Source organism: Oryza glaberrima, chromosome 7, assembly GCF_000147395.1.
Source record: "Oryza glaberrima chromosome 7, OglaRS2, whole genome shotgun sequence".
NCBI lineage: Eukaryota > Viridiplantae > Streptophyta > Magnoliopsida > Poales > Poaceae > Oryza > Oryza glaberrima.
Genome location: NC_068332.1, coordinates 25,627,441 through 25,654,889, shown reverse-complemented (window position 1 = coordinate 25,654,889; position 27,449 = coordinate 25,627,441). Strand labels below are relative to the sequence as shown.

At 45.1% G+C, this 27,449-nt stretch overlaps 2 protein-coding genes and 1 non-coding gene across 3 annotated transcripts; all 3 read right to left on the bottom strand.

Annotated features, from left to right (window-relative positions):
• Positions 1–13,604: 13,604 nt before the first annotated feature.
• LOC127779785 (CBL-interacting protein kinase 29) lies at positions 13,605–15,306 on the bottom strand. The gene has a single exon (XM_052306686.1). It carries the CDS (start codon positions 15,160–15,162, stop codon positions 13,831–13,833), a length of 1,332 nt encoding a protein of 443 aa, XP_052162646.1. The 5' UTR covers positions 15,163–15,306; the 3' UTR covers positions 13,605–13,830.
• A 9,502-nt stretch (positions 15,307–24,808) lies between these two features.
• Positions 24,809–24,890, bottom strand: TRNAS-UGA (transfer RNA serine (anticodon UGA)). Its single transcript has one exon. It is a non-coding gene; the product is annotated as a tRNA-Ser (tRNA).
• A 70-nt stretch (positions 24,891–24,960) lies between these two features.
• On the bottom strand, positions 24,961–27,449 carry LOC127778779 (WEB family protein At2g38370-like). Its single transcript, XM_052305399.1, has 2 exons — positions 27,077–27,449; positions 24,961–26,850 (listed from the first exon to the last, which is right to left on the bottom strand). Exons 1-2 carry the CDS (start codon positions 27,245–27,247, stop codon positions 25,462–25,464), a joined length of 1,560 nt encoding a protein of 519 aa, XP_052161359.1. The 5' UTR covers positions 27,248–27,449; the 3' UTR covers positions 24,961–25,461.

Sequence of the window (27,449 nt, the reverse complement as noted above, 5' to 3'; positions counted from 1 at the left end):
CATGTAGTGATATTAGTTTTTCTTCTCAGGTGTGCGGGTGTCTAGGCTAGTTATGATCTAAATGAAAAGAAGCGCATAGCAGTAAAAGTTTTATTTGATCTGTGATATTTGTATTACTGCTTGAATAAAGGGCAAAGTATTGTAGTTGAAGTTGATAGCAACATCTGTTATTATAAAATTAAGCTTGCTCGTATATTCTATACCAGGGCTCCCCGGAATCTTGCATGTTGGTGAGAAAAATTTAAGTATGTTATATCTTCTCTTCATTTGTTTGTGATTTTCTTCATACATCACTTCTCACCGGCCCCATATGATTTGGTTGTTTTGTTGTTCTTTTCTTATGAGCAGAGGATTCCTGCTCCTAACCTAACCCCACAACAATAATTTGAGAAGTCTCTCCGCTGAACCACAATGCATGGCTAACTGTTAAAGCATGATGAACACAACTTGCCAATGCTTTGTCCTCGAGCACCTCGGACAGCAAATGAATGCTCACTGTGGAGATTACGATGCTGCTCTCATTTCATCAATCGTTCATAGATAAGAAGCATCGCGATTTGGATGCGAATATCACGTTTCCAGCATGTTCGATTCTGATACTGTGATCATTGATCAACATTGTCAGTCCCGATAATCAAGCTCGCCGCCGTTGATGAATTGTCAGTTAAATATACATCCGAGGAACGTACATTTCACTGTCAGTAACCACCGGTGTTCCCTGTGAACCTGTAATTACTGTTAACCTCTTCTTTTAGGCAGTTGCAATTACTGTTAAATTTACCAGGCAACTGAAGTCAGACTATCTGTCAGCAACAGAAGGGTCGATGGCACATCACACCGGAACGATGAGCCGTGGTCCATGGAAACACTGAAGCTTGGCTGGCCTTCCAATGGAATTCCTCCAGAGATGCAGAAACCATACAGGTTTGTACTGGAGCGAACTCCTACGTTGCATTCGGTGGGCTGCGGGGGTTTTTTCTTCCCGAAACTGCCTTGCGTCGTTGCGTCCCCCGCCGTCTGATTCCTCGCAATAATTTTACGGTTATGTTGCTGTCAGGAAACGAACGAGAGAGAGAGATAGATAGAGAGAGAGAGAGAGAGACCTTAGTCGGCGGACAGATGCAGACATTGATGAGGACGCTGGATGGAGTGAGTCGGCCCAAGAGCAGAGCAGTTTGAGTTCGCTCGTGCAGTCGGCCAACAAATTGCTTCGATCAGTTTGAGCTAGAAAATTCTTTGAAACAAATTTGAGCAAGAAAATTTTGGCATATGGTTTAGCATGCGGCACGTCGAACACGAGTTACGCACGCGGTAAGTGGGATGAAAACGGTAGAATCTTTTTTAAAAAAACTATTCTCCATCGGCTACTAATAGACTAATATTTACTAGTTTAACTTATTCGATGAAACATCACGCTAAAAAAAATAGAAATTAATTATATAACTAATACGAGCATAATGACCTACTGTACGACTATAACTAAGCTATGAAAGACATGAGTCCACATAGATGTAATCGGAACAAGGTGACTTGTCTCATGATTTTGATTTGAGTCATACGTATGATTTGTTTGGGTAGCACTATTAGTCGATAATTTCCGTGACTGTTTTTATCCCTAGCGGAGAGTATAGCCGCGACTCCCAGTCCCATGCAGCCGTCCACCAAATGGCCGTGGCCCGGAGGCTGCACGCATCGGCAAAAATGCCTCCTAGACAGGGTCCGCCTTAGAGCATCTCCAACGGCCTCTCTAAAATAGACTCTCCAAATATACATATAGCCAGCTACACATTTGATTTAGCAAGTCAAAGTCGTTGCTCGCTTCAACAGCCTCTCTATCTACCCTCTCCATTACAAGTCTATAACAAATGGGACCCATATGTCAATCTCTATAACCTTCTTCCTCCTCTTCCACCCCATTTTCCCCACTCATACATAAACCTTCCTCCTCCTCATGGACTTGTCTCTGATGCTGCGGCGACGGGCGTGCGGGACGGGCTTCAGCGAGCAGCGGGGCGGGCGATGGCGGGGCGGCGGCGGGGCGACCGGCAGAGGCCGCGGTTGCGACAAGCGGAGGCGGCGTGCTGCGCCGAGCAGATGCCGGCGGCTGCGGTGAGCGGAGTAGCGGGCCACGCCGAGCGGAGGCCGCGGTTGCGACTTGCGGAGGCGGCGTGCTGTGCCGAGCTGATGCCGGCGGCTGCGGCGAGCGACGGGGCGGGCGAAGGCGGCCGGATGAAGACTTCTCCTCCTCATCGCCGTCCCAGCACTTCCACCACTCGCACGGCGTGCCGATGCAGCAGCAGCAGCTGGCGTCGTCCACGCCCATGGGGACGCCGTCGACGCCGCCGCTGTCAACTTCGTCCACCGTGGCGGGCGCTGGGCACGACCTGTTCGAGGCGGCGAAGGGCAGTGCTGGAGAGAGAGAGGCTACTCAAAGGGACCGCGGTGCTGCGACGGATGGCAACGCTGCTACTTCTCGCCGTTGCATCAGAGGAGGTAGCGGGGAGAGCATTTGGCCAGCCTTGGGGATGTGGTTGTGGCTGGCTAGATTTAGCCAGTTGGGGGGAGCATTTGGCTAACCATATAGCTTAGCCAGTGGGATGGAGATGTTGTTGGAGGCCATTTTTTCTCTGCTATGGCTAAAATTTGGCTTGGAGAGTCACTTAGCCATTCTCTCGGAGATGCTCTTATGCATGAGTGACCGCGTCACCGCACACAGTCAACTTGGCCTCACCCACCAGGGCACTGCGGTTTTCTTCTCTTCTTCCTACGCATGTATGCATTTTGATTGGTTTTGATAACAAATTAAAAAAAAGGTTTGAAAGAAAAAAATATAAAAATATCTGTGTGCGTAAACATTATACATGTAAATAAATACATTGGAACATTTTTTATCTGAATTTAATCCAAATTCGGGTTGAGTTTATAACATACTATATAAATTTTAGGTGTATAAACTTTAGCCGTATAAACTTTAAAAATATTAAATTTAAATCAACTTAAAAAAAATATAGAATACACATGTGTGTGCTGAGATCCAAGCGGTTGGTATCCAAAACGCCTAATCGGCGACTAGTCGCGCGCCTACTCCCCCGCGCGACGCGGCCACGCGCGCGGGGGGCGGGGCGGGCTGGGCGGCTGGAGGACTGACGTGTGTCCGGTTTTTTTTTTTTTTTTTGTTGTTCTTCGGTTTTCCGCTGGTTCTTCTATTTTTTTTTCGTTTTCCTTTGGTTCTTTTGGTTTTTTGGGTTTAATATGTATACAAAGTTTGTATACATGATGTTTTTTTGGGTTTTTTCGATTTTTTAATACGTACGTATATAAAGTTTGTACATACCGTATATAAAGTTTGTATACGTTGTATACAAAATTTGTATATATCGTATATAAAGTTTGTATATATTTTTTACACATAAAAAAATATATACATATAATAAATATATTTTTTATAGGTAGTAGTACTACTAGTAGTAGAGTAGAGTAGTACTACTAATAGTAGTGCTACTGTAGTAGTACTAGGCGCGCCGCGCGGGCGAGCCACGCCCCGACTCCTCGTAGGCAGTAATAGTGTAGGAGGCATCAGCAGCAGTTCAGCAGTTAGGAGTAGTAGTAGTATAGGAGGCAGCATCAGCAATTAGGAGTAGTACTAGTGTACTACTGGACAAGTAGTACTAGGATTGTAGGTGGGAGTGGTGCTGGTCGCGCGCCCACGCCCACGCCCACGCGCGACCAGTCTCCGATTAGGAGCCCCCGTTGGTACCCCATTCCCACCTATTGAATTTGTCCTGATCTAGATGAAAAGCCCTAAGAGCCCCTCAAAAAGCCCAATACGATAGAAAAAAGTCTAGGCCAGCAAAGATAAAGGGGAATAGAAGGGGGAAAATCCTTCTCGTGCAGTAGACGAGTTCCTCCCAGCTCTACTGGGCCTAAAAGTTGGCCCATCGGTTTTCTGGGCCCTCTTCAGATCAACCATAGATTTCTCTAGTAAATAGGAATAAGTTCACTTTGACTCCCTTATTTAGTGACATAATTTGATTAGTATACATGAACCCTAACTATTTAAAACCAATGCAATTTCGCTGATGTGAGTTAAATTACATTGGTTTTAATAGTTGGGGTCGAGATATCCGGTATTCTGATTTAGAGATACGAATCAGATTCGACCACTAATTAATTAAGGTAGTCAAAGTGGACTTACTCCCCAGAAAAGTTGTGGGCAAGCCACGCATTTTGCTACGCCGGCCCGCATAGAGTTCTCTCCTCCTTAGTGGAGAAAGTACGGTCCATTTCATGTGATATGCGATCTCGCTCGGCCTTAATCCTAGCGCCAACTCAGTGTTGCACAGGCCGTAACTTGCGATGGAGATCGGCGGTGGCAATCGTGCTTCCCTTGCATGGGCTGTAGTCACGCTAGGCCGCCCAACCAAATCCTGGTGGATAGGCCCGTAAAGCGGGCTGAATCACCTACGTCTTTCTTTGCATCGCAACCTGCAGGCTGGTTGTGTTCTCTTCAGCCCATTTATTCTCTTCCGCGTTCCGCTACTCTTTCCTTGCCTTCTTTTTCTTTTTAAGGAATAATTAACTATTTACCACTTTTATAAGTAGTGATAACAGATTTGCCACTGGGTCCACGTGTCATAGACACATGCGGCCCATATGTTAGACATCAAGTGGTAAATCTATTATCATCACATCTTAAGAATGACAAATAGTTAAATGTCTCTCTTTTTTTTTGTTAGTAGCACAACTATTCAATGGACTACTAGAAAAGATCTACTCCCTTTGTGGCCGGAGGTGAGGCAAAATATCTACTATGCATCGTCGAAGACCCATCACTAAATTAATACAGAGCTCGATCCGCATGCCGAACTCATGGGCAGTGGGATGGCGAGCCAGTCGCCGGTGATCCTAATCTAAGTACTACGATACCCACTCATACAATTATTTCCAGTCCAAACCATCTTGATCTTATCTTGTACCCTATATAAAAAGTTTAATATGATCTCACAGATTTTTCTTAAATGATGTGAATAAGTCCACTCGAGTTTATAAAATCAATTAAATTTATCGAAATCAATATTATAGGCTTCAATATTTTACAGAATATCACAAATCTTATATAAAAATATATACTTTATAAAATTTGATAGAATCTTGATCCTACAGTTTAATATTACACTGCTGACGAACCATCTTTGGTCGGTCGATCAAATTCCACAATAGTCCCGGTTGCAATAAAAACTGGGAGTAAAGATCATCTTTAGTCCCGGTTAAAAATTTTTTGATCTCTACCAATCGGGATTAAAGATCATTTTTAGTCCCGGTTTAAAGAAATTGGTGGTAGGGTCAGGCTCCAACTATCTTTAGTCCTAGTTGGTATCAACAACCGAGACTAAAGATCTATTTTTAGTCCCGGTTGTTTATACCAACCGGGACCAAAATAGACTGCCGAGCGCGCGCCCCAATTATCTCCTTGCGGTGACCCCTCCCCTTTTTTCTCTCCTCTTTAAGTCTCTCGGTATCCACCTCCAGCGCCTCCTCGATATCCCCTTCATCCCCTGGCCCTTCCCCTTCCTCCTTCCCCTCTCTGCTCCCCCTTCCCCTCCCCGCCTCCTCCTCCTCCTTCCCCTCTCTACTGCGGCCGGTCGGCGGCGATGGAGCGAGGCGGCCACGTGGCAGCGGCTGGTGGGGCTGCGGCCGTGCGGCGGGGCCGCGGCTGGGCGGCGGCGGCGGAGCGAGGCGGCCGCGCAGCAGGCGGCCGTGCGACGGCGGCCGATGGGGCCGCGCTCAGCAGCGGCAAGCAAGCGGCCGGCGGCAGCGGCAGTCAACGTTGTTTTTTTATTTGTGATTTACTGTGATGTACTTTTGTATGGATAATTTTGTGATTTATTTTACATTTGTATGGATCTGTGATGTATAAGATTTGTGATGTTACTTTGATTTGGGGTTTGATTTGGGTATTTGGGGTTTGATTTGGGATATGTATCCCACATGATTCGGGAGAAAATAAAAAAGAAAAAAAAAAGAAAAGAGACCATCTCACTACCGCTACCCTCTCTTTGGTCCCGGTTGGTAACACCAACCGGGACTCTTTAGTTTTGGGTATTTTAATCTAGACTAAAATAGCGATCTTTAGTCCCGAATTGGTAGTGAAAACCGGGACTATAGAGGTTACAAACCGGAACTAAAAAGTATTTCCTCACCAGTGTTATCAAGGAAAAAGATTATCATAGGTAGTATTCCGATCCTAATAAATTATTTGTCCGGGGTACGACACTGCCACAGCTTTAACACTGTAATTAATTTTCTAGATACTCATCAATTTGTTGCCATGTGAAATGTGATTTCGCCTAAACAAAACATGTGCTCTGAGCTGTGCCGCAGGTTTGCCTGCCTGGCAAGCCACAACCGGCGGCCGGCAAAACTGGCAGACATACACATGAGTTGATAACCTGAATGATACGGCTGCAACATTATCACCGGATGTTGAGCCGTACGGTTCATCCCCTCGGACCCCAATGTACGTACGGTTCACTATCCGGATTAAACCAGTTTGCATTCAGGAGTAGCACAATTTGTTATCCTCTTCTTTGATGGCTACGTTTACACCTATTATTCATTTGTGAATGATGGTTTTTCCACGCTCTGATTAACTGATGGTTTCGTTGGTTAATTGATTTAGGTTGCGTTCAAAAGATAAATTGGGATTTAGCTTTTCTAACATGTAATACGAGACAAATATTAGCGTATAATTAATTAAATATTAATCACTATAAACTTGAAATATATATATATAATATATATTTAAAAAAATCTATATAGAAAGATTTTGTAAAAGAAAGAGTTGATTTCATTTTTGGCCACTTTTTATTGCAGTGTTTTGTTTTGTATCATCATTTAATAAATGTTTTCATTTTGCATGTAGATTGACACTTTGGATTACCCTCAACTCTTTTATCCCTCTAGTCATCTAAATACAATCTGTCATATGTAAAAAAACAGTCTACATACAATTGAGAGAGTTTATTGATATAACGTTTAGTAGTTTGAGAAATATGCTAATGGAGAGCGATAGAGTAGCCAGCTTCCCTGACTTCTCTTTAGAACTCGTATTCGCCTTAGTATACCATGGAGTGAAAACTAGAAGTTGTACTCCCTCCGGTTACATTCTTTACGTTTCGGATAAGGTTGTGGTCAAACTTTTTATAACTTCACTATCAATAATTTTATAATTATTTTGTTTAACTAGAACACCATATATATATATATATATATATATATATATATATATATATATATATATCTTTCAACGTACTATAATAAATGTAAACATGCATTTATTTACTGTATATATTAAAATAGAAAATTAAGGTTAAATATATGTGCTTGTTCACTTTGCTACCATTTTCAACCTTACCAAATTTTGGTAATATTGCCAAAATTTTGGCAAGATTTTATATGCACTTACTAAAATTTGTTAACAAACTAAACGTAGCCAAAATTTTAGCAACTTAAAAGAAACGGTATGGTTGAAAATAATATCAAAGTGAACATACCCTATATTTTGAAGACTATTGTCTAAAATATCGAGAATTATAAAACCGGAGGGAGTATCAATTTGAATTCGTATTCGTCACTCTTGACAGTTGATCTCGTTTTCCCATGCTAATTTTCTACTGCTGCAAATTTGTTTGCCAACTTTTCAAAATACGTACTGTTACCTATCTCTAATTTTGAAAATATGCAGCATTACCTATCTTGCTTCTGGGAACAAAGATGGGGACTCACGAACCACCATACGACTTTGAGACCTGACAGCCTGCATACCGCATTGTCGGAACACAGAAGCGTTTAAAGGTTAGGCTAATTGGCTGTTGTCACGTCGTACCCGGTCAGAATAGTATGTGCCACCATTTACTAGCCAAAAAACCAAAAGAATTAGAGCTTGAATTCCACAAGCAAAATGGGTTAATTTATGGACTAAAAGGCCTTGTCTACATATTGCCAATAGCGACGTCAACAGTCTAGCATTTCTTTCGCTATGATTATGCCGGCTTAGCGCATTTTCAGGCAGTCGACGGTTCACACCCAAATGTCCATCACCATCGTTGTGCCTAATCAACCCTAATCAAATACATCAAGTCATGTACAGACAACCCACAAGTTTGGTTAATACTCCTACCCCTACACCAGCAAAGCTAGTGAGGAAAAAACAAGGAACTTCAATTTATTCTCTCTTTGGATAAAAATATTGGCCACTCATTAGCCATGGTAGCTGACGAGTTACATCTCCCCGTGTCACACACTTCGTCACATGGCCACAAGTTCTCCAAACCCTCAAAATATGTAGAGTATATAACTGAATAATGCACACGTACTGTCCAGATCAGTGAAGTGTTAGTGTGCATCTATCCAAATTAAGACCTTATTTAGATGGGACTAAACTTTTAAGTCCCTATTACATCGGATGTTTTGGATATTAATTATAAATATTAAACGTAGACTATTAATAAAACCCATCCATAATCTTGGACTAATTTACGAGACGAATCTATTGAGTCTAATTAATCCATAATTAGCCTATGTGATGCTACAGTAAACATTCTCTAATTATGTATTAATTAGGCTTGAAAAATTTGTCTCGCGAATTAGCTTTTATTTATGTAATTTATTTTATAAGTAGTCTATATTTAATACTCTAAATTAGTATCTAAATACATGGACTAAAGTTAAATCCCCGGATCCCAACACCACCTAAAGAGAATCCCCGGGCTCGTCAGCAGCATCGCTTCCGTGAACCGATGTGCTGTTATTTTAACCAGTTCAGAGCATGTGGAGCACCAATAATTGGAGGCATGCGAGCAACGTTTTCATGGTTCGTCGTTTGCTCCTATTATGAGAGGTGAGGTGGCAGAGATTTGATAAGGACTAATGGTTATACGACAATATATCGTAGTACGATTGCTACAATTATAGGAGTGCTTTCTTGAATCAAGGGGCCCGTGAAAGTTCGTGGCATCGATAGATCAGCTCCTAGCGTTGTAGTACTCGTTAAGTACTCATCGGTAGCGAAGTTTGCAGTTCGATCTATTGGTCACTAGTTTTGTTTGCAGCCACAAGTTTTGGTGATTGCAGTTGGTCGCGTTATTACTGTATTCTGATGTGCGAGTGATTCCGAGCACTTTTGCCTTTGTGATCCCCATGAACATTATTGGGATTGTTCTTTATCCGATTCGACAGAATTCAGGATTAGTGAGGCGTCAGCTTTCAGGCTGATAACTGCGAACTGACCTTTACGGGCCCTTTGTATTGTTAGAAAGACGGAGGAAATTTGAAGGATTTTAATTCTACGAAAGTAATTCTTATGAAAGCCTTTGAAATAAAAAATTGGATCTATCCTATCATTTGAAATCCCTATGAAATGAGTAATCTTATATAGATTTTGAAGAAAAGTTAGCAAGAGGTTCAACCTGTGGTCCAATCAAATGGTCATTGATGTTTTTTTTCCTGTATTTTGCAATTCTCTATTTACACTTGTATTCCTATAAAAATCCTATGTTTTTTTTTCTATTTCTCTATTTTTTTCATTCATACGATTCAAAAGGGTCCTATGATCTGCATCGAAAGCTTGCTGAATAATTATTCGTAGTAGAGATTATCTAAGACCAAATGCATAGTATCTCTAACAGGCCAGCTATATGACTAGCCATACCAAATTTTACCTACAGTACATAACAAAAAGTGAAACTATAACCGGCTGGTTATCTAGCTAGCCAAACTTAGTATGTGCGTCGTAGCTAAAATCGGTCAACCATCCGCTCATCCCTTGTCCTTAGGGCTGTACATAGAGCCTGCTTTGACTTGGCTCATTTTAAGATAACAAGTTAGCTTGGCTTGTTATCCTATCGAGCTAAAAAGTAACTCGGATCGGATTGTTTGCCTGCTTAGGCTGGCTTGTTAAGCTCACGAACCAACACATTCAGAACAACATCAACTTAAGTATACAAATATTTGCATACAGTCTAAGTAGCAAACTAATATACGAATTAATAAAAGTATCATTATTTCCATACTTCCATACAATCAACCAAAACTTCCATATAATCAATTTAAATATACAGTTCTCTGATCGAACAAAGCAACGCAAGACGATAAGTGGACGGGAGGATGAGTCTGAGACTCGAGAAAGCCACATGTCATAGGTGAAGATAACATACTCCATCCGTTTTAAAATATTTGACACCGTTGACTTTTTAGCACATGTTTGACCGTTCGTCTTATTCAAAAGCTTTTGTGAAATATATAAAATTATATACCTACATAAAAATATATTTAACAATGAATCAAATGATAGGAAAAGAATTAATAACTACTTAAATTTTTTGAATAAGACGAACGGTCAAACATATACTACAAAGTCAACGGCGTCAAACATTTCGAAACGGAGGTAGTATGTACTAGGATTAGAATCCTAGGGTTAGAGATGTGTTTTAATTTCATTGTTAGAATGTTGTGTTTGTTAACCTGTTGCTTGCCTTGGCTCTTTTTGCTTGCAAGCAGGTCAGGAGCTACCTCATTACACCTAACGAACTAGAACCTTAGCTCAAGTCATTAACAAATCAAAACGAGTTTGAACTAAGGGCCTGTTTGAGAAGCTTTGGTAGCTGTAGCTTCTCCAAATTCAAAAGATCCCCCAAACAGTCAGCTTTTTAAGCCAGATTCTGAGAAATTATAGTTGTAGAATCTAAAAATAAACTAGAAGCATTTTTTCATATTCTCAGAATCTGGATACCAGCAAGCAATTTTTCAGAATTTTAAACTCCGCCAAACATGTCCGAAACTAGCCACGAGCTGAGTAAGCTAGCTACCGACGAGCGCTTTTTTTTTTTTGGGTCTAGCCTTACTTCCTCCTCTCTCTCTTAGGCCATCCCCAACCCAGAAACTATAAAGTAGTTTTCATATTTACCATGTTATATAGACATCATGCATAGAAACTACGAATCCAATGGATGGTGTCTTCAAATTAAATTATCATCTAATCATCTCCTTTATCTTTTCTTTTATCTACCTATCCTCTTGTTTTCATTCTTAATTCTTGTGTAGAAATGTTTTCTTGCATAAGAAATTGTTTCTTCATCTTTTTACCTCTCCCCTCGTTAACTCTCTTGCCACATCGGATTTTTCTCATGTGACAATATATTTGATGCTACAGACACTAGATAACATGAAGGGTCGGGACGCCGGCTCGTCCGTTCGTCTCGTCCCTCCACCTCCCGCCCTCCGTGGTACTACAGTCCCAAGCAGCCGAGCTCCAACTCTGCACCATCATGAAGCTCCCTCTGACGGCATCAACCCAGGTAACAACGTGGAGATGTGTTGATGACAGACTATAGGAGTATTGGCTTGAAACAAGGAGCCTGTGAAAATTCGTGGCATCAACTCTAGCGTTGTATTCGCTCACTATTCATCAGTAGCTAAGTGTGTCATTTCGTTGATCAGTAGTTTTGTGACATCCACAAGTTTTGACGATTCTAGTTGATCGCTTTGTACCATTTTGATGTGAGAATGATTTGGAGCACTTCTTTTATCACCGTGATCCTCCTTACTAACATTATTGGTTGTTACATTTCAGGATTAGTGAGACGTCGGATTTCAATTGATAGTACAATCGTGAACTGACATCCATTCATAGAAATGTACGTAGAATTTATCACTTGGCCATAAATAAGGCCCTGCTGGATAACTACACCTCTTCGAAGAGGTTATCTCGGCCACAGGCTTCGCCATCAGAGAGGAAATTAGAACACCACGAATTATTATTCTCGCCATCAATCCGGCTGGACACTGAACTTTTACGCGCTTGCGAATTGAAACCGATTGGCGTCCTTTACAGTTATCTGAACTTGGATCGGCATGTACATTACATTTTGAACTTGTCATGCCGCCAGGCGATCGCCGTCACACGAACCCGTGCACGGCAACGCCTCCGGGAGCTGAGGCCGACGGCGAGGGTGGCGGCAGACCACCGCAATAAAGCGCAGGAAAAGCGTCGGCGTCCGGTTGCGCCGGGGCATGGGGCCAACGGGACCGGGCCGGGCGGTGGTCAGGTTCATGGCTGCATGCAGTCTCTTGCACCGTCAGAGGAAGGCTAATAATAAAGCTAGCTGCTTACTGTAAATATAGTGGTTAGCTCTTCACCTGTTTGTCTCATTTTTTTTTTCTGTGTCTAAATCTGTGGTAGGTTTATAGCTCACTTATCATCTCTCCTCTTCTATTTCATTCACCTCAGCATTCAATCTTTTTATAGGCCTCTATTATACTTGCTCTCACGCAGGGCCAATCCAACGACCAGGTCACATGGCAACTGTACCAACATGTACTCTGGTGATCAGCGCCTAGAGCACGGCCAAACAGTAGGTGTGGCCTATCGCTACAGTCCAGGTCACCCCGTGCTAGTATCATCATCCATGGAGATATCATATCAGATCAGATCTCGAAGCTACCCGATAATGCACACATCGACTCGCCGGCCCTCTTATCATCCCCCAGCTCCTACTATGAACAATTTTAAACATGATCTCAAACCTCATGGTTTGAATTCCTTTTGAGAAGTCTAAGACTACTCTAATGCCTTCTCTTCTTCCTGTGAAGAATCCAAACGACTAATTTGACAAATGTCTTTATTTTGAGTTTATGTCAGATTTCATATAGCATGACATTTAATTACTGTGTTTTTTTTTTCTATTTTTCCATTTTTTTTTCTTAATTTCTTATACGTTCTAAAGGAGCCCAAACGAACGGATGGCTGCTGAAGCCTGGAGAAAGAACAACGTTAGGTAGGGGGATAATGTTCCCTTTTGCAAGTGGCGCCTAGTACGTACTTCCTCCGTCCCAGAAACATGCAAATCCTAGGTTTCCGTGTCCAACTTTTACTATCTTTCTTATATGAAATTTTTTTATAATTCGTATTTTCATTGTTGTTAGATGATAAAACATGATTAATATTTTATGCGTGACTTGTCTTTTTAATTTTTTTCATAATTTTTTCAAATAAGACGGACGGTCAAATGTTGGGCACGAAAACCATGGTTTTTTTTTTTTTTGAGATGGAGGGAGTAGACAGTAGCCTCTGTCCGTGGCTTTGGAATTGTTTTCGTGGCTGGAGATTCTCGAGAGTCGAGAGAGAAAGCCGGTTAGCCGAGCCGGGCCTGTACGGAACGGTGTTCCGATGACGCGTTCGAGGTACGCACGACACGATGATAGCGAGAACCGCCGCAAAAGCGCAGTGCCAGCCTCTCTCTCTGCCCATCCGCGACGGGTTCGCACCAGCAGCAACTTGTATAGCTGACTCTGTTTTTTTTTTTTAACGCCACTTGCATAGATGACTCTGGCTTCCAACAATTTTCAGCGAACCAATTGGCATCGTTCCATGAGAAGCTGTGTAAACTAAGAACTGGTCGACTGTTTTATCGGGCAATCGATCGAGGGAGGAAAAGTCGAACGGCAGCTCTCGTCCACAAGAGAGGCAAGATTTTCGTCCATCCTGTGTCATCTGACGCCGACGAGTCGACGAACTTCAGTATCTTGGTAGTCTTGTCCGCTCATCATAGCAGGGAATTTTTTGCCTCTTATTTTCCAGCCCAGACATCACCAAATCGTGCTTACATACCACCTCCATGACGCCGTCCATGAACAAATACATCCCAAAAAAACCCAAACAATTCGCCGACGGGAGACATCACTCACACGGTTACACTGAACAACACAAGAACAAATCTCGATTGCAATTTGCAAGCACGCGGCAACGAACCAGCTCACCCTCTCGTCGGCAGCTCAGATGGCTGCCGGAGGCTTCACCGCCGGCTCGAGCCTGGCCTTCCAGAACCGGGCGGCGTCGGCGCCGTCGCCTTTCACCACCTCGACGACGGACACCGCGTCGGCGATCTTGAACACGCAGACCTTGGCCACAATGCCGCCGTTCTCGCCTTTCACGTACACCGGCCCGGTGCCCTTCTTCCCTTCTCTCGTTACCATGTACCCTTCCTTCTTCCCGGCCTCCTCCACTCGGGATAGCACCGCCGCCGCCGGCTCGCCGACGAACACCCGCTCCTTCCCCGGCTCGGCGCCGAAGAGGCCGGAGAGGTCGGAGCCAGGGGAGCATGCGAGTATGTCGAACGCCGTCATGTCCCGGGCCATGTCGTCCTCCTTGAACTCGGTCTTGAATTTGGCCTCCTCGTCGTGGCCGTGCTGCATCAGCTGCGCCATCGCGAAGTGGCTCGCGTCCTGGCGGAACCACGGGTGGGTGATGATCTCCTCCGTGTCAATGCGGGTCGCCGGGTTGGGGTCCAGGATGCGGCGGACCAGGCACCGGAGCTCCGGCGAGAACCAGGCCGGGCACCGGAACTTGCCGGCGTAGATCTTGCGGTACATGTTGACGAGGCTGGCGTCGTTGAAGGGGAGGTACCCCGCGGCGAGCACGAAGAGGACGACGCCGCAGGACCAGATGTCCACCTTCGCCGGGTTGTACCCCTTCCTCGACAGGATCTCCGGCGCCACGTAGGCCGGGGTGCCGCAGAGGGTGTGGTGGAGGGCGCCGTCGGCGACGGCGCCGAGGCCGAAGTCGGCCACCTTGAGGTCGCCCGCGTCGTCGAGGAGGAGGTTCTCCGGCTTGATGTCGCGGTGGTACACGCCACGGGAGTGGCAGTACCGGACGGCGGAGATGAGCTGCCGGAAGTAGTGCCGCGCGAGGTCCTCCGTCATGCGGCCGGACGCGTCGAGCAGGGAGAAGAGCTCGCCGCCGGCGGCGAGGTCGAGGACGAAGTGGACCTTCTTGCGCGTGGCCAGAATCTCGCGGAGGCGCATCACGTGGCGGTGGCGCAGCCTGGGGAGAATGGCCGCCTCCCGCTCGATGGGCGCGGGGCGGAGGAGGACATCCTCCTCGCCGCCGCGGAGTCCGCCGCCGTGGCGGGGGTTGGGGAAGGACTTGATGGCGACGTCGCGGCCGGTGAGGAGGTCGCGGGCGAGGTACACCTTGGCGGAGGCGCCTCGGCCGAGGAGGCCGCCGAGCTCGTACCTGCCGAGGAGTACCCTCCCGGCGGCGGCGGCCTCGTCCCCAGCCGCCGGCGTCGATGCGGCGGGTGGGACGGAGCCGGTGGAGGGCGGCATCGTGGCGGCGGTGTCTGCTCGTCCGGCGCCGTCGTCGCGATCGGTCGCGACAGAGGAGGGGGAATTTTGAGGCTCTTTGCGGGTGGGGAAACCTGGGGGAAAATCAGAGGATTGATGAAAAGCTCGCGACTCCTCTCTGGGATTTGGGGGCTCGTTTTGAGTTGGAGAAGATTTGGGTGCGACCGCGTGGCGGTATTTATCCGTCTCGCGGTTGGTCGCTGCGGGAGGAGACGGGACTCTCTCGGTGACACTGCCGGGTGGGCCCGACGGCACATTGGCAATGGTAGCAACCGAGAAAGTTCACGTCATCACAACACGTACTGATCACTGTTTATTACTGTCTCTAACTAGGTTGCTATATTATGGAACGGAGGGATTATGTTTAGTGGTGTTCGTACACGGTGTGATTGCGTTGCTATTACATGATTATCGTAAAATCTATTTGGAGAGGCCTCTCGTTTTTGTCTTAACCAGCGACGCCTAAATATGGAGAAGACGTGGAGTCTACTACATCGTACTCGTACTACATGCATGCATTTTTTTTAATAGACATGCATGTATTTTCCTCTTCAAACAAAGTTTTCTCTCAAATTATTTATCCGATCTACAATCCAATTACGCCATTGTGTTCGTTACAATTAAATTTTCATAACAAGATTTTACATTATTATATTATGATGAAAAAATATTTATATTTATAAATTACTTTTATTATATATGTAAGTTACTTTTATCATGTATATAAGTTACTTTTAGATTTAACTAAATTACTTATTAGACATATAAAAGCAAATTCAATAAAGTCTAAAAGTAATGCACATATATTATAAAAGTAACTTAAAAACAAAACGGAAGTAACTTTGTCACGACATTAGAAGTAAATTCGTTGTAGGGATAAAAATATGACTTTACGTCCAATGAAAAAAGGCATTAATTAAAGTTACTTTCTTTTTATTATAAGTTACTTCTATAATATATGTAAATTACTTTTACACTTTATTGAATTTATTTTTATATGTCTAAGAAGTAATTTAGATATATGATAAAAGTAATTTATAATTTTTCATCAAAATATAATCATGTAAGATCTTGTTATAAAGAATTAATTGTTACGAACACAACAGTGCAATCGGATCGTATATCGGATGAGTAGTTTAAGAGAAAATTGCATTTAAAGTATAAGTGGATAGTATCTCTCTTAGATGGAGTGGTAGCTGGTTTAGACAAACCAACTACCACTAGCTGTATAGTCACGTCTTATGATTATGTGTACTGTTCTGATTTTCAAATTAAAATTAAAATCATGTGTGCTGTCGTGCGTGTTTGGTGCAGAGAAGAAACGATTATGAATTGTTCTTTTTTAGGAAAAAAAACGCCTCTAATTAAATTGTTCTTTTGAAAAGAAAAACACTTAAATAAATTATCGTAGTGGACTGGTTGGGTAGCACTGATCGAGTAGGAATAAATTGATGCCCGAAATAGTACCATTTGGAAGGTGTTATTGATGTAGAACAGCAATGTTTGTTTCACTTAAGCGAACATTTAAGCTCCAGTTGGAACAAGTGCAATTTTAAAACAAACATTTAAGCAAGGCGTCTTTGCATTGCTGGCAAAAATACTTTCCAGCACCATCAAAGATCGAAGTCCTTTCGTATAGTCGAATTTAAAACGTTTCGAAGCCCGTATACGTCACACAAGTGACACAAACATCTCAAAGCGAAAATCTAGATATATATAGATCTACAGTCGCGTACCGTCACAGATATATCCATCCGTCCGATATCTGCATCGCACAACTCGAGAAAGAGAGGATCGATAGAGATACAACTCGTGGAGCAGACGGACGCAAAGGGGAGCATCACGTACGTATGCGTCCAACGACGCGGAGGATTCCCACCTGTTGCACGGTTCCATTTTCACCACGGGAAAACAGCATGCAGCACAAATCCACCCCTTCCTTTTCAATGCCTCTTCTGTTTTCCTTTTCTTTTCTTTTACGAAAGACAGTAAAAACGTGATCGTTTATATTATTATATGAACACGAGTACCTTGTTTCTACCGAAGTTCTACTTACTTCCTTTATCTTAAAAAAATTAACATGTATATGTTCAGATTCGTTGTATTAGAATATACCACATGTCCAGATTCATTGTATTAGAAGATTTTATTAGTCTAAATTCGTTGTATTAGAAAGTATCTTCTATCTAGATTCATTGTACTAGCCAGTAATTTTTATCGGCCTCTAGCTGTACAATGGGTGTTGTGAAACTATCATGAAGGGTATGGTGTACTTGTTCGTCTCTCAATGGGTCGGAGTCTCTGAAAACGAAACAGGGATGACCATGACAAGGTGACTTGGTTGTGCAAAGCGGAACCAGAAAATAGTTCACACTAAAAACGTCCTTTGGCCCAATCTAGTAGCTAGAGTGTTTAATTCTCTCCCCGATATTTGCTCAAGGCGGGCAGAGTGTCACATGCATTCGGCAATTGCGTGGATGAGCAATTGGCAGATGCACGAAACCGGCCGGCAAGCTCGACGAATTGGGAATGCAAGCTTATGGCATTGGCAAATGCAGATTTCCAGCTTCAGATGGTGATTTCGGTCAAACAGAGGAGCGTACAGTAGCTGGCTGCTTTGTTTGATCATGTAAGGTTCCAGCTGTTGTAATGAGAATTGAACAAGCTTATCAAATGATAATTGTGGTCCACAACTGATACGTTGCTGGCAACATGGACAAGTACTCATATATACATAGTTCTTCTTCTCTCAAAAAAACAAGTATATGGCGTGCTACCGTCGCCCTGGCGATTTGGACTGTTGCTTCATCCTCCCTACACGTACTGTGCACGTCTTGCACCTTCTCTTCCAAGTACTCTAACTAGTAAAACGTACTCTATAGTCTACTCCGTATATACTACGAACATTTCTTTGAGAAAATAATTAGTAGCCGCCGATCGAGAAGAAAAACATCATGTTCGATCTAGTATCAACTAAACTCTCCAGTGTATTTCGGCGGCTTGGAATTTCCATGTGTTTTGTCCGAGTTAAGGAACTGTACCAAGTCCATATGTCCAGGAAATAAATAAATAATGGACCAACAATTTAACTGTCACTGTTTTTGCGCATTGTACACGTTGTTTCTTCTTCTTCTTCCAAGCATGCAGCCAAAAAGGACCGAAGTCCTCCCAATATACAGCTGCTAATTAATTACCCTATCTATGAAGCATCAACGTCATCGATCTTTCCTGGTGGTTTCCTGAGATATTACTGTACCGTTTAGCTCTCTTTTGACCTCACAAATTACCCCAGTTTTTCCACGAATTCACTGATGAATCCACGATTGATCAAATCTAGCAGATCGACCGCCGCCCGCTGGAAAATGACACCCAATTAGAGGGTGGAATCAGCTGTCTGTTTCACTAAAAAAGTTGAAAACAATTTTGTATTGTCGTTTATGTCAAATCGAAATACGTCATGGCCCCTTACTCTATGCTATCAACGTCGCGACGTCGTGATCATACCAACAAAGGCATTCGCAAAGCGTACTTGCTAATATTGTTTGGTGATAATTGTTACTCCTACTACGGTGCAATTTTTTTTTCTACCGTGCACCGCGTCGGGCCACAGTTTAGCCCTTGGCACGTCGCACGGGACGGCCGTACGTGTCTCGCCACCATAGAAAAAGGCTAATGATTCAGTTTTTTTTTCTGTTTTGGTAACAAAAGGCTAATGATTCAGTAGCTCCACCTGTTTTCGTTTGTTTGTCATGCGAGAAAACAAGATTAAGAAGGTTCGAGATCCACGAAATTAAGCCTTATCATCGTCAGAGTCACAGATGCAGTACAACCGTGAAGTCCCGTTCGGTGTGGCCTATTTCTTGCAGCCTGCTACTATGTGAGGATAGCAGTCTAGAGCAATTTTACAATTCTTAAGAATGTATTATGAGGAATCAAAATTTAGTATAAAATTTAGTATTTTATAGTATCTAGATACTAAGAGTTATTAAATTTACATTAAAAAAATGCCTACTCATCAGTCTATCACTACTAAGTACGTGTTAATCTTGTACCGCATCAATGCCTTAATCTTGAGTTCATCCAGAGCATCCTTTCCGTCTTTAGTGCAGCGTTCGGGCTACGCACCAACTTTGCCAAATGCTTGGTTACTCCGATCTGTTGCTCGGCTAAGGACCTGGAACTGGTTCAGCCTTGCTTTCCTTGCTCGATTTTTTATTTTCCTTGCACCTACCTCAGCATTCCGCTGTCCGTTCTCAAGTTGCCAAAGACGGCCCTGCAACCGTTTGTGGATAAAGTCTTCCATCGACTTCCACCATAGAAGGGACGACTCACCACTCTGGTTGGTTGCTCTATGCTGGTCCAGTAGGTTCTCTCCTCCAATTCGGTCCATGTGTCTATGGTGATCCCGCCTTCCAGTCCAGGTTATTAAGGCCATTGACAAGAAGCGTCGCGCCTTCTTGTGGACGGGTATGGACTCGGCTCATGGGGGCAGTGCCGAGTGTTCTGGACGAATGACTGTCGTCCCTTTGTATTCGTTGGATTTGGCTTCAGCGTTCAGAGCATCCCTACTGGGATGGCCTGAAGGCCCCAGCCGAGCAAACCATCTTCGACATGTTCGAGACGTCCACCTTCTTCGTGCCGGGAGATGGCGAGTCAATACTCTTTTTGGTCTGAACAATGGATCGACGACCGCTCGGTGGCCTCCTTGGTTCGAGATCTCCTCTTCACCGTGCCCCAACGCCTCTGAGGCTCGCGCACGGTTGCTTTTGGCCTGTTTGGCGTACAATTCCTGGGTTTTTGACATCCGCGGCGCCCTCACTGTCCATGTCATCTCCTAGTTTCTTCTTATTTGGGATGTGGTGCTTCACATACAGCTCTTGTCGGGCATCAGGGATCGTCTTGTGTGGCGTTGGATGAGTGACCAGCGCTACTCGGTGCGTTCGGTGTACCAGGCGTTCTTCTATGGCCAACACTTTTTTGCATGTGTTGATCTCCTCTGACATGTAAAGGGTCCTGCTAAATACATGTTCTTTTTTTTTTTGCATTTCAGCAGCGCTACTGGACGGTCAACCTCCTCCAGAAGTGTGGCATCGATGGCCACTTGGCCTACCCCTTTTGTGATCAGGAGCTTGAGACAGCGAACCACATCCTTCTCGATTGTGTGTTCACTTGGCAAGTCTGGCTCCATGTGCTGTCGCTCCTAGCTGAATTGCTCTCTCCCCCTCCCGTGGCAGCTAGCTCCAGGACTGGTGGTCTTCCTCCAGGGCCTGCTTACCTAAGCATCTCTATGCCAAATTTTGACTCCGTAGTTCTCCTGGTCTCTTGGTAGCTATGGAAGGAACGAAACTCTAGGGTTTTCAACTCCGCGCTCTCTTCGATCTCGGTGCTGTAGTCCATCCTTTCAGAGGGTAATCTGTGGTCTCTAGCTGGCGTTGCCGCTTTTGGAGATTTGTTGGGAGTGTAGCGTGGCTCTGCCCCTTCCCGCTATTAGGAGTTGCGTTTAACCGCGGTAGTAATCTTTTCCTGGCTTCAGTTTTTGTTTTGCTTTTTCTTCCTTTTATTGGCATAAGTCGGTCTGATGGATTGCATTATTTAATAAAAACTCTTTTTCTTCTAACATATTAACGTGTAAACCTTTTGTGTGTTCGTGAAAAAGGAATAAGTGAAAAAAAAAATCTTCTCGTACCGTATCTCTCAAACTCAACTGTTTGAAGCCTGAAACGTGACCCAACCGTGCCCAAGCAAGTCCCAACCACACGATGATTCGTGTACGACAACGTAGCGCGAACGCGGATGCGGATGGGCCGTGTGCCGCCGCGCCGTGGGTGGGAGGGAGGGAGGCTAGTCGCTGTTCCCCCGTACGCGCGGCTCGATCCATGTGAGCGCCGTACGTGTGGGCGACCGCTCTCCTGGTTCCTGGACCACGTACGCATGCGCGTACGGTGCGGCGCGCCGCGCACACGGCAAAACCACGATTCCACGGCTCGATTGCCCGCAGATTTCTCGCTACGAGCTTAGCGTGTCGTACTCCTTCCAGTATGGATTTGTCCGTCTCTAATTTCGGACGAAGTAGTAAAATTCCTTCGTTTTCCTGGCTGGATCGGAGAGTTTCTGGTTGCCGCAAGCCGGCAGTTTCTGCTCGGAATATGCTTGGGAATCCACCGGAAAAATCCCGTGCATCTGGCATCTTTGCTTATTGGGCCAGCAGTGTTGTACGTGAGTTCTGATCCCACCACCACCAGCCCAAAGAGAGTTTGGTTACGTTTGCAGCTGCCCAGAGAATTCTTCCAGCTCCAATAATGGAGAACGTACGACCCCACGTGTAAGTGATGTTACTAGGGCATCATCGCAATTATAATTTGGAGTTTATTAGTACTATATTTTTCAACATCATCGCAATTATTTGGAGTTTATTATAGTTTTCAAGTATTGGCAAGATAGTAGTTCTAGTACACTAATAAAAAGAAATATCCAATCAGGAACAGCGTCTGCGTTCGTGCTACTCTCGACACGTCCACGTCGCATATGTCTCCGTGGCGTTACATCATGCCGATGCTTTCATTGATGCCCCATCCTCATCATACTTGACGCTAATGCGCACCACCCATATCATACGTGTGCTGCTTTTCGTTGATGCGTGCTCCTTGATTAACCATGGTGATGGACTGTTCGTCTAGGTGTATGGCAATATAGCATGGTACGGGCTTTGCTTTCATATACTTCTTGAAACGGCATATATGTAATGTACCTATTCCTGTTTCAGATTATAAGACTTTTTAGTATTGTCTATTTATATAAATGTTAATATATATATCTAAATTTATTAACATATATATTAATGTGGGTAATGCTAGAAAATCTTATAATATGAAACGGAGAAAGTAATAGAAATTTGCTCAGACATCATTGATAAGCTGGCCGGAGCTGAACTGTAAACAGCCACCGCATTGCGTATCTTCAGTAAAGTGACCCATACTCAATCATCAATCATGTATTCATGTCGGGGACTTGGGTCGATGTTCAGGCCTGATATTTCTCAAGAACCGGTGGTGGCTCGCGTTCGGTTCAACTGCTCGAGCAGAAAGACGAAGGTTGATATATCCATCCCATTTGAGAGCATGGAATGTATTGGTCGATTTGGTTCCTACAATCGAGTATACCAGCCGTTTCCGGTTCAGAAATGTAGTACAGTACTATAATGCTGCAGTGTCGACGACTTGTTTATTCAGTACTACTATCACTAGTTTATTTCGAATTGCACATGAGAGAATGGAGTTTATACTTTATAGGCAAGTGTATTGAACCTGGACAGACAGCATGTCCGTCTACGATAAGGCGGAGCAACATATTTTTTCCATCCACGCAAACAACGTGATTCACCTTCAGACGCATTGGATTGCACGTGAACTCGGAAAACTTCTGATCTGATTCCAGCAGTTCAGCCTTGAAGAAAAGCTGCTGTTTGCAGGCAGCGATGCTTGGTCTAACCCAACCCAAGCACGTAATTTGGGAATCATAACCCTACGGACAGACAGACAGTAAATGGTTTACGCCGTGGAATTGTTCATTTGTTCTTGCTACTGTAGTATGAAAAGGGCACGTCATCATGTTTATGGCTTTTTTGGATCGGAGCTACATGGGTGTTTGGTTTGCTACCCATTTTTCTCTCACTAGTCAAATTTTACGCTAGTGCTGTATTAAATTTGGTAGTGCCAAAATATTGGCAAGGAAAAATTGGCTCCAATCCAAGCTTCTGCAGTAGGGCGAATTCGGGGACATGGGTGTTGCATGAACAAAGCAGCAAGCAAGAAGAAATTTTTGCAATTGAGAACCGATAGAGGATAGTAAGTAACGAGTTGCTGAAACGGCCCTATGTCCACACAAGGCCCGGTGTATCAGGAAAAGGGCCCATTAGTCAACACAAGACACAGTCCATTAGGAAAAAGGGCCTATATGTCCACTGGGCCCAGTCTATTTAGGAGAAAAATGGCCCATATGTCAACACAAGGCCCAGCCCATTAAGGAAAAAGGGGTCCATTTGGCAACACAAGACCCAGTAAATTCGGTAAAAATGATATAAAAAAAAGGAATAAGTTCATCTGAGGTCCCTTAACTTGTCAACGAATCCGATTTCCGTCCCTCATCCGGAAAACCATACACAACGGGTCCCTCAACTATCAAAACCGGTGCAGATTAGGTCCCTCGGCGATTTTGAGGGTGGTTTTGGCTGACGTGGCGCCTACGTGGCTAATTTGACTTAGTCTTCATCTGACGTGGCGTTTACGTGGCAATTCGATACGGAAAAAATAATAAAATCCATAGGACCCACATGTCAGTCTCACATAGAAAATAATAAAAAATGGTGGGACCCACATGGGCCCCACATGTCAGTCCAACTCACCCCTCTTCTTCATCCTCTCTCCCCTATCTCCCCTCTCTTCATCTCTCTCTCCTCTCCTCTCCTCTCCTCTGTCATCAGGCGACGGAGAGGCAGCGGTGATGCGGTCGGACAACAGTGCCTATGCGGAGGAGCTCGGCCGAGTGACAGTGGCGCCGATGCGGCGGGGCGCGGCTGAGTGGAGGCTCGGCGCGAGCGTGGCCGTGCGGCGGTGCCGGCTCCGGTGAGGGCACAGCGCGGGTCGCGCCCTCGGGGGTGCGGCCGGGCAGCGGTGCCGATGCGGAGGAGCTCGACCGAGCGACGACAGCGCCGATGCGGTGGGGCGCGGTTGGAAAGAACAACACGGAATCAATCGACACCAAATTTTTATCGTATTTCTTTTATGCTGTTTTTCCTTCTCTACGTTTTGCTCCTCCCGATCTACTGCAGGCAGCTGTCATCGTCATCGTCGTCTCTCCGGCCGGCTGGTGGTGACGCTGCGTCGAAGCAGCTGCTGGCTGCTGCTGCGTGTGCATCTACGCAGCAGCGTTGCTGCATGAGTTAGACGCAGCAGCAGGTGAATTTTTGTGTTGCTTTCCTAGGATAAATTTTGGTGGCAACATTTTCTTCTTCTTTCCTCGGTTCTCTTCTTCTTCCTATGGCGCCGGTCGCCGTGGAGTGGCGCTCGCGGCTGCTCGGGCGGCGCGGCTCCTCCGGCCATGCGCCCCACCGCATCGGCGCCGCCGTCGCTTGGCCGAGCTCCTCTGCATCGGCACCGTTGCCCTTCCGCACCGTTGAGGCCGCGACCCGCGCTGTGCCCGCGCCGGGGCCGGCGCCGCCGCACGGCCACGCTCGCGCCGAGCCGCCGCTCAGCCGCGCCCCGATGCACCGGCGCCGTCGTCGCTCGTCCGAGCTCCTCCGCATAGGCACCACTGTCCGACTGCACCGCAACCGCGTGCCGCTGCCTCTCCGTCGTCTGAGGAGAGGAGAGGAGAGAGAGATGAAGAGAGGGGAGATGGGGGAGTGAGGAGGAAGAAGAGGAGGGGTGAGTTGGACTGACATGTGAGGCCCACCATTTTTTTATTATTTTCTGTGTGAGACTGACATGTGGGTCCCACGGGTTTTATTGTTTTTTCGGATCGAATTGCCACGTCAGATGAAGACCGAGTCAAATTAGCCACGTCAGCCAAAACCGCCGAGGGATCTAATCTGCACCGGTTTTGATAGTTGAGGGAAAAAAAAAAAAACATGCGTCGACAGCAGGGTTCGAACCTGCGCGGGCGTAGCCCAACAGATTTCAAGTCTGTCTCCTTAACCACTCGGACATATCGACGGTATGATTTTTGCTCGACTTCAAGTCTTTATATCTATTAATTCTGAACACAAGTACTATTAAGGGCCACAAGAAATGCATTTCGCTATACTTCAAAAGCACGCATTACGTGATAAAACTTTGTGGTTCCAACTATGTGTAACTTCGCACGTTTCTACGGACACTTGTAGGTAACAATCATGAGCAAGAATAATTAGCAATACCTATATTTGGTGGGTAATAAATAAGTTAAAGTTTAGACTTATAGTAATTATTAGGGATTAATAATTGCACACAATATGAACGGTTAAAATCAAGCATGGGAAAGTACTAACAGCTCATCTTGTGGCCTCACTCATGTTAAGCGTAGTTGCAAATTTATAGAAAGGACTGCAATACCGTCAGTTTTACGTTCCTAATCCGCAACCAGTCATCCTAGAGAAATCATGTGTGAGAGGGCAATAACAGATTCAGAGGACGCAGGGCCAGAACCAACTAACATACATGAACATGGAAATAGTGGTCACAACATTCATCACCTACTGTTTCAGGCTTAGGTAAACCTTGGGCAGATAGGCTCTAATCTGATCCTCTATTTCTCTTGCTCTTGCCTCTTGGCTTGTTTTGCCAACAAAACTGAAAGCCCTGTGAAGGCAAATTTCTTCCTTTTTCCTGACAATATCTTCTGAGAAGTTATATCACTGTTACAGAAAACAGCATTCCTCCGGTTCAGGATCTGACCAAGTGAAACATTTGAAGCTTCAGTTGTATCATCCCAAACGCTTTTGTCATACCCATCAGGTCCCATTAGCTTCAGATTCAATATCTGCCCAATTGACAGTGTTGGCTTCAAGAAGCTCTTTGAAACGTCAGTGATATCTGCTGCATTTTTTAACTTGGAAGAATCATGAAATGAGTGCCTCTTGTAGCCACTCTCAGATAGCCATCTACGAACAGACTCTTCCACTGCGAGCTTCCCCCGATTGGCAGCGTGTGCCCTCTTCAGAGCATCCTGCAGTGCAATTTTGCATTTCTCAAATTCCAATTTAGCTTCCTCCAGCTTGTTGAGCGAGTTGGATTTTGATCGGTTGGCTTCTTCCACCTGCAACATTGCCGCTTCAATCTTCTTCCTCGAGCTGACGTCACACTCTTGAGCTTTTGAAGCAAGCTCAAAATACTCTTCCAAGGACAAGTTCACTCCATCAGTACCCTGGAGATCTCCAGCTGAAGCTTCACCGCTAAGTAGGGCCTTGATCTCAGCAAGTGCAAGAGCTTCTGCTGCTCTTGCTGCATCTTCCATCTTCTTGGCTGCAAGACACCTCACCTCAGCGGTTGCAATGCTTGCCTTTGTCTGCTCAATTTCGGCAGCCAACATCGTAGCTTCAGATTTCGATGCATTTGATGCGCTCTTGAGCTGCTCTATCTCTGATGTCACCTTCTTGATCTCCATCAGAATGTGTGACGAATCCTCGCGCCTTCTTTGCCTATCATTCAGCGTTTGCAGCTTATGTGTAGTGCGATCCAATTCACCCTCCAGCGAAGAGATCAAGGATGTGTTGGAGCAAACCTTCTCTCGACTTCTCTCCACCAAGATTTTCTCTTTTGCTATCTCATTGCACAGCGACTCAACGGAGGCTCTTATCTCGGCTAGATCAGCTGTGGTTCTGGTCAAGTACGCTTTTGCCTGCTCAAGCTGCATTAGCACTGAACTTGGAGGCTGCAGACTCTGTGAATCCAGGCCACCCAATTCCCCATCAGTTTCAACATTTTCAGAAGAGCGCCTCTCCTCAGGCCCTGCACCTGGTGCTTCAGTTTGGCCCGGGTGTCCAGTGATGGCTGAATCATTCTGCACTTTTAGCTTCAAGTCCGAAATGATCCTTTTGGAGGACTCTAATTCTTTGAGCACATCAAGCGTCTGGCTTTCCTTGATGATGAGCTCCTTCTCTAGCTGCAAGGTCTGCCCATTCATCTGGTCATGTTCCTGCAATCGGATTAGTAGCATAAGACAAAAGGTAGCATACAAATACTGATGCAGATTTGCAAGCTGATTTTGCTAATACAACGAGGACAAAACTAGTAGTACAAAACACTCCCAACTGTACTGAAACATTAACAGTTCGTTCGACACTCAACAGCACGGTGTTTGGACTTGGGAGAAATGGAGAACGAAGCACGAATATTGGGAAGATTACTGTAGGAGGCGTCACCTTCGGGGGAGTGAGCATGCGGTTGACGAGGCAGGAGCTCCAGACGGCGGCGGCGCCGCCGCCGAAGTGGTCGACGGCTTCGCGCACCGACTCGAAGGGCGCCGACGTGTCGATCTCCGCCCTTCCACCGCCGCCGCCGCCGCTCCCGGCCGGAGCCTCCTCGCCGTTCATGTCGAGCGGTACAGTGCCAATACAGTGCTGCAAAGATGATCTGTTGTTTTGTCTCTCTCTCTTTCTTTCTTGGGTCTTGTGATTTTGGGGAAGAGCCAAAGCAAAGGAAGAGAAGAGAAGCAAAGCCAAAAATGCCAAATGGCATGGAAGGTTTGGATTGTTTGGAAGCGAGTGGTTTTAGACGAGGAGGAGGCGGGAGTTG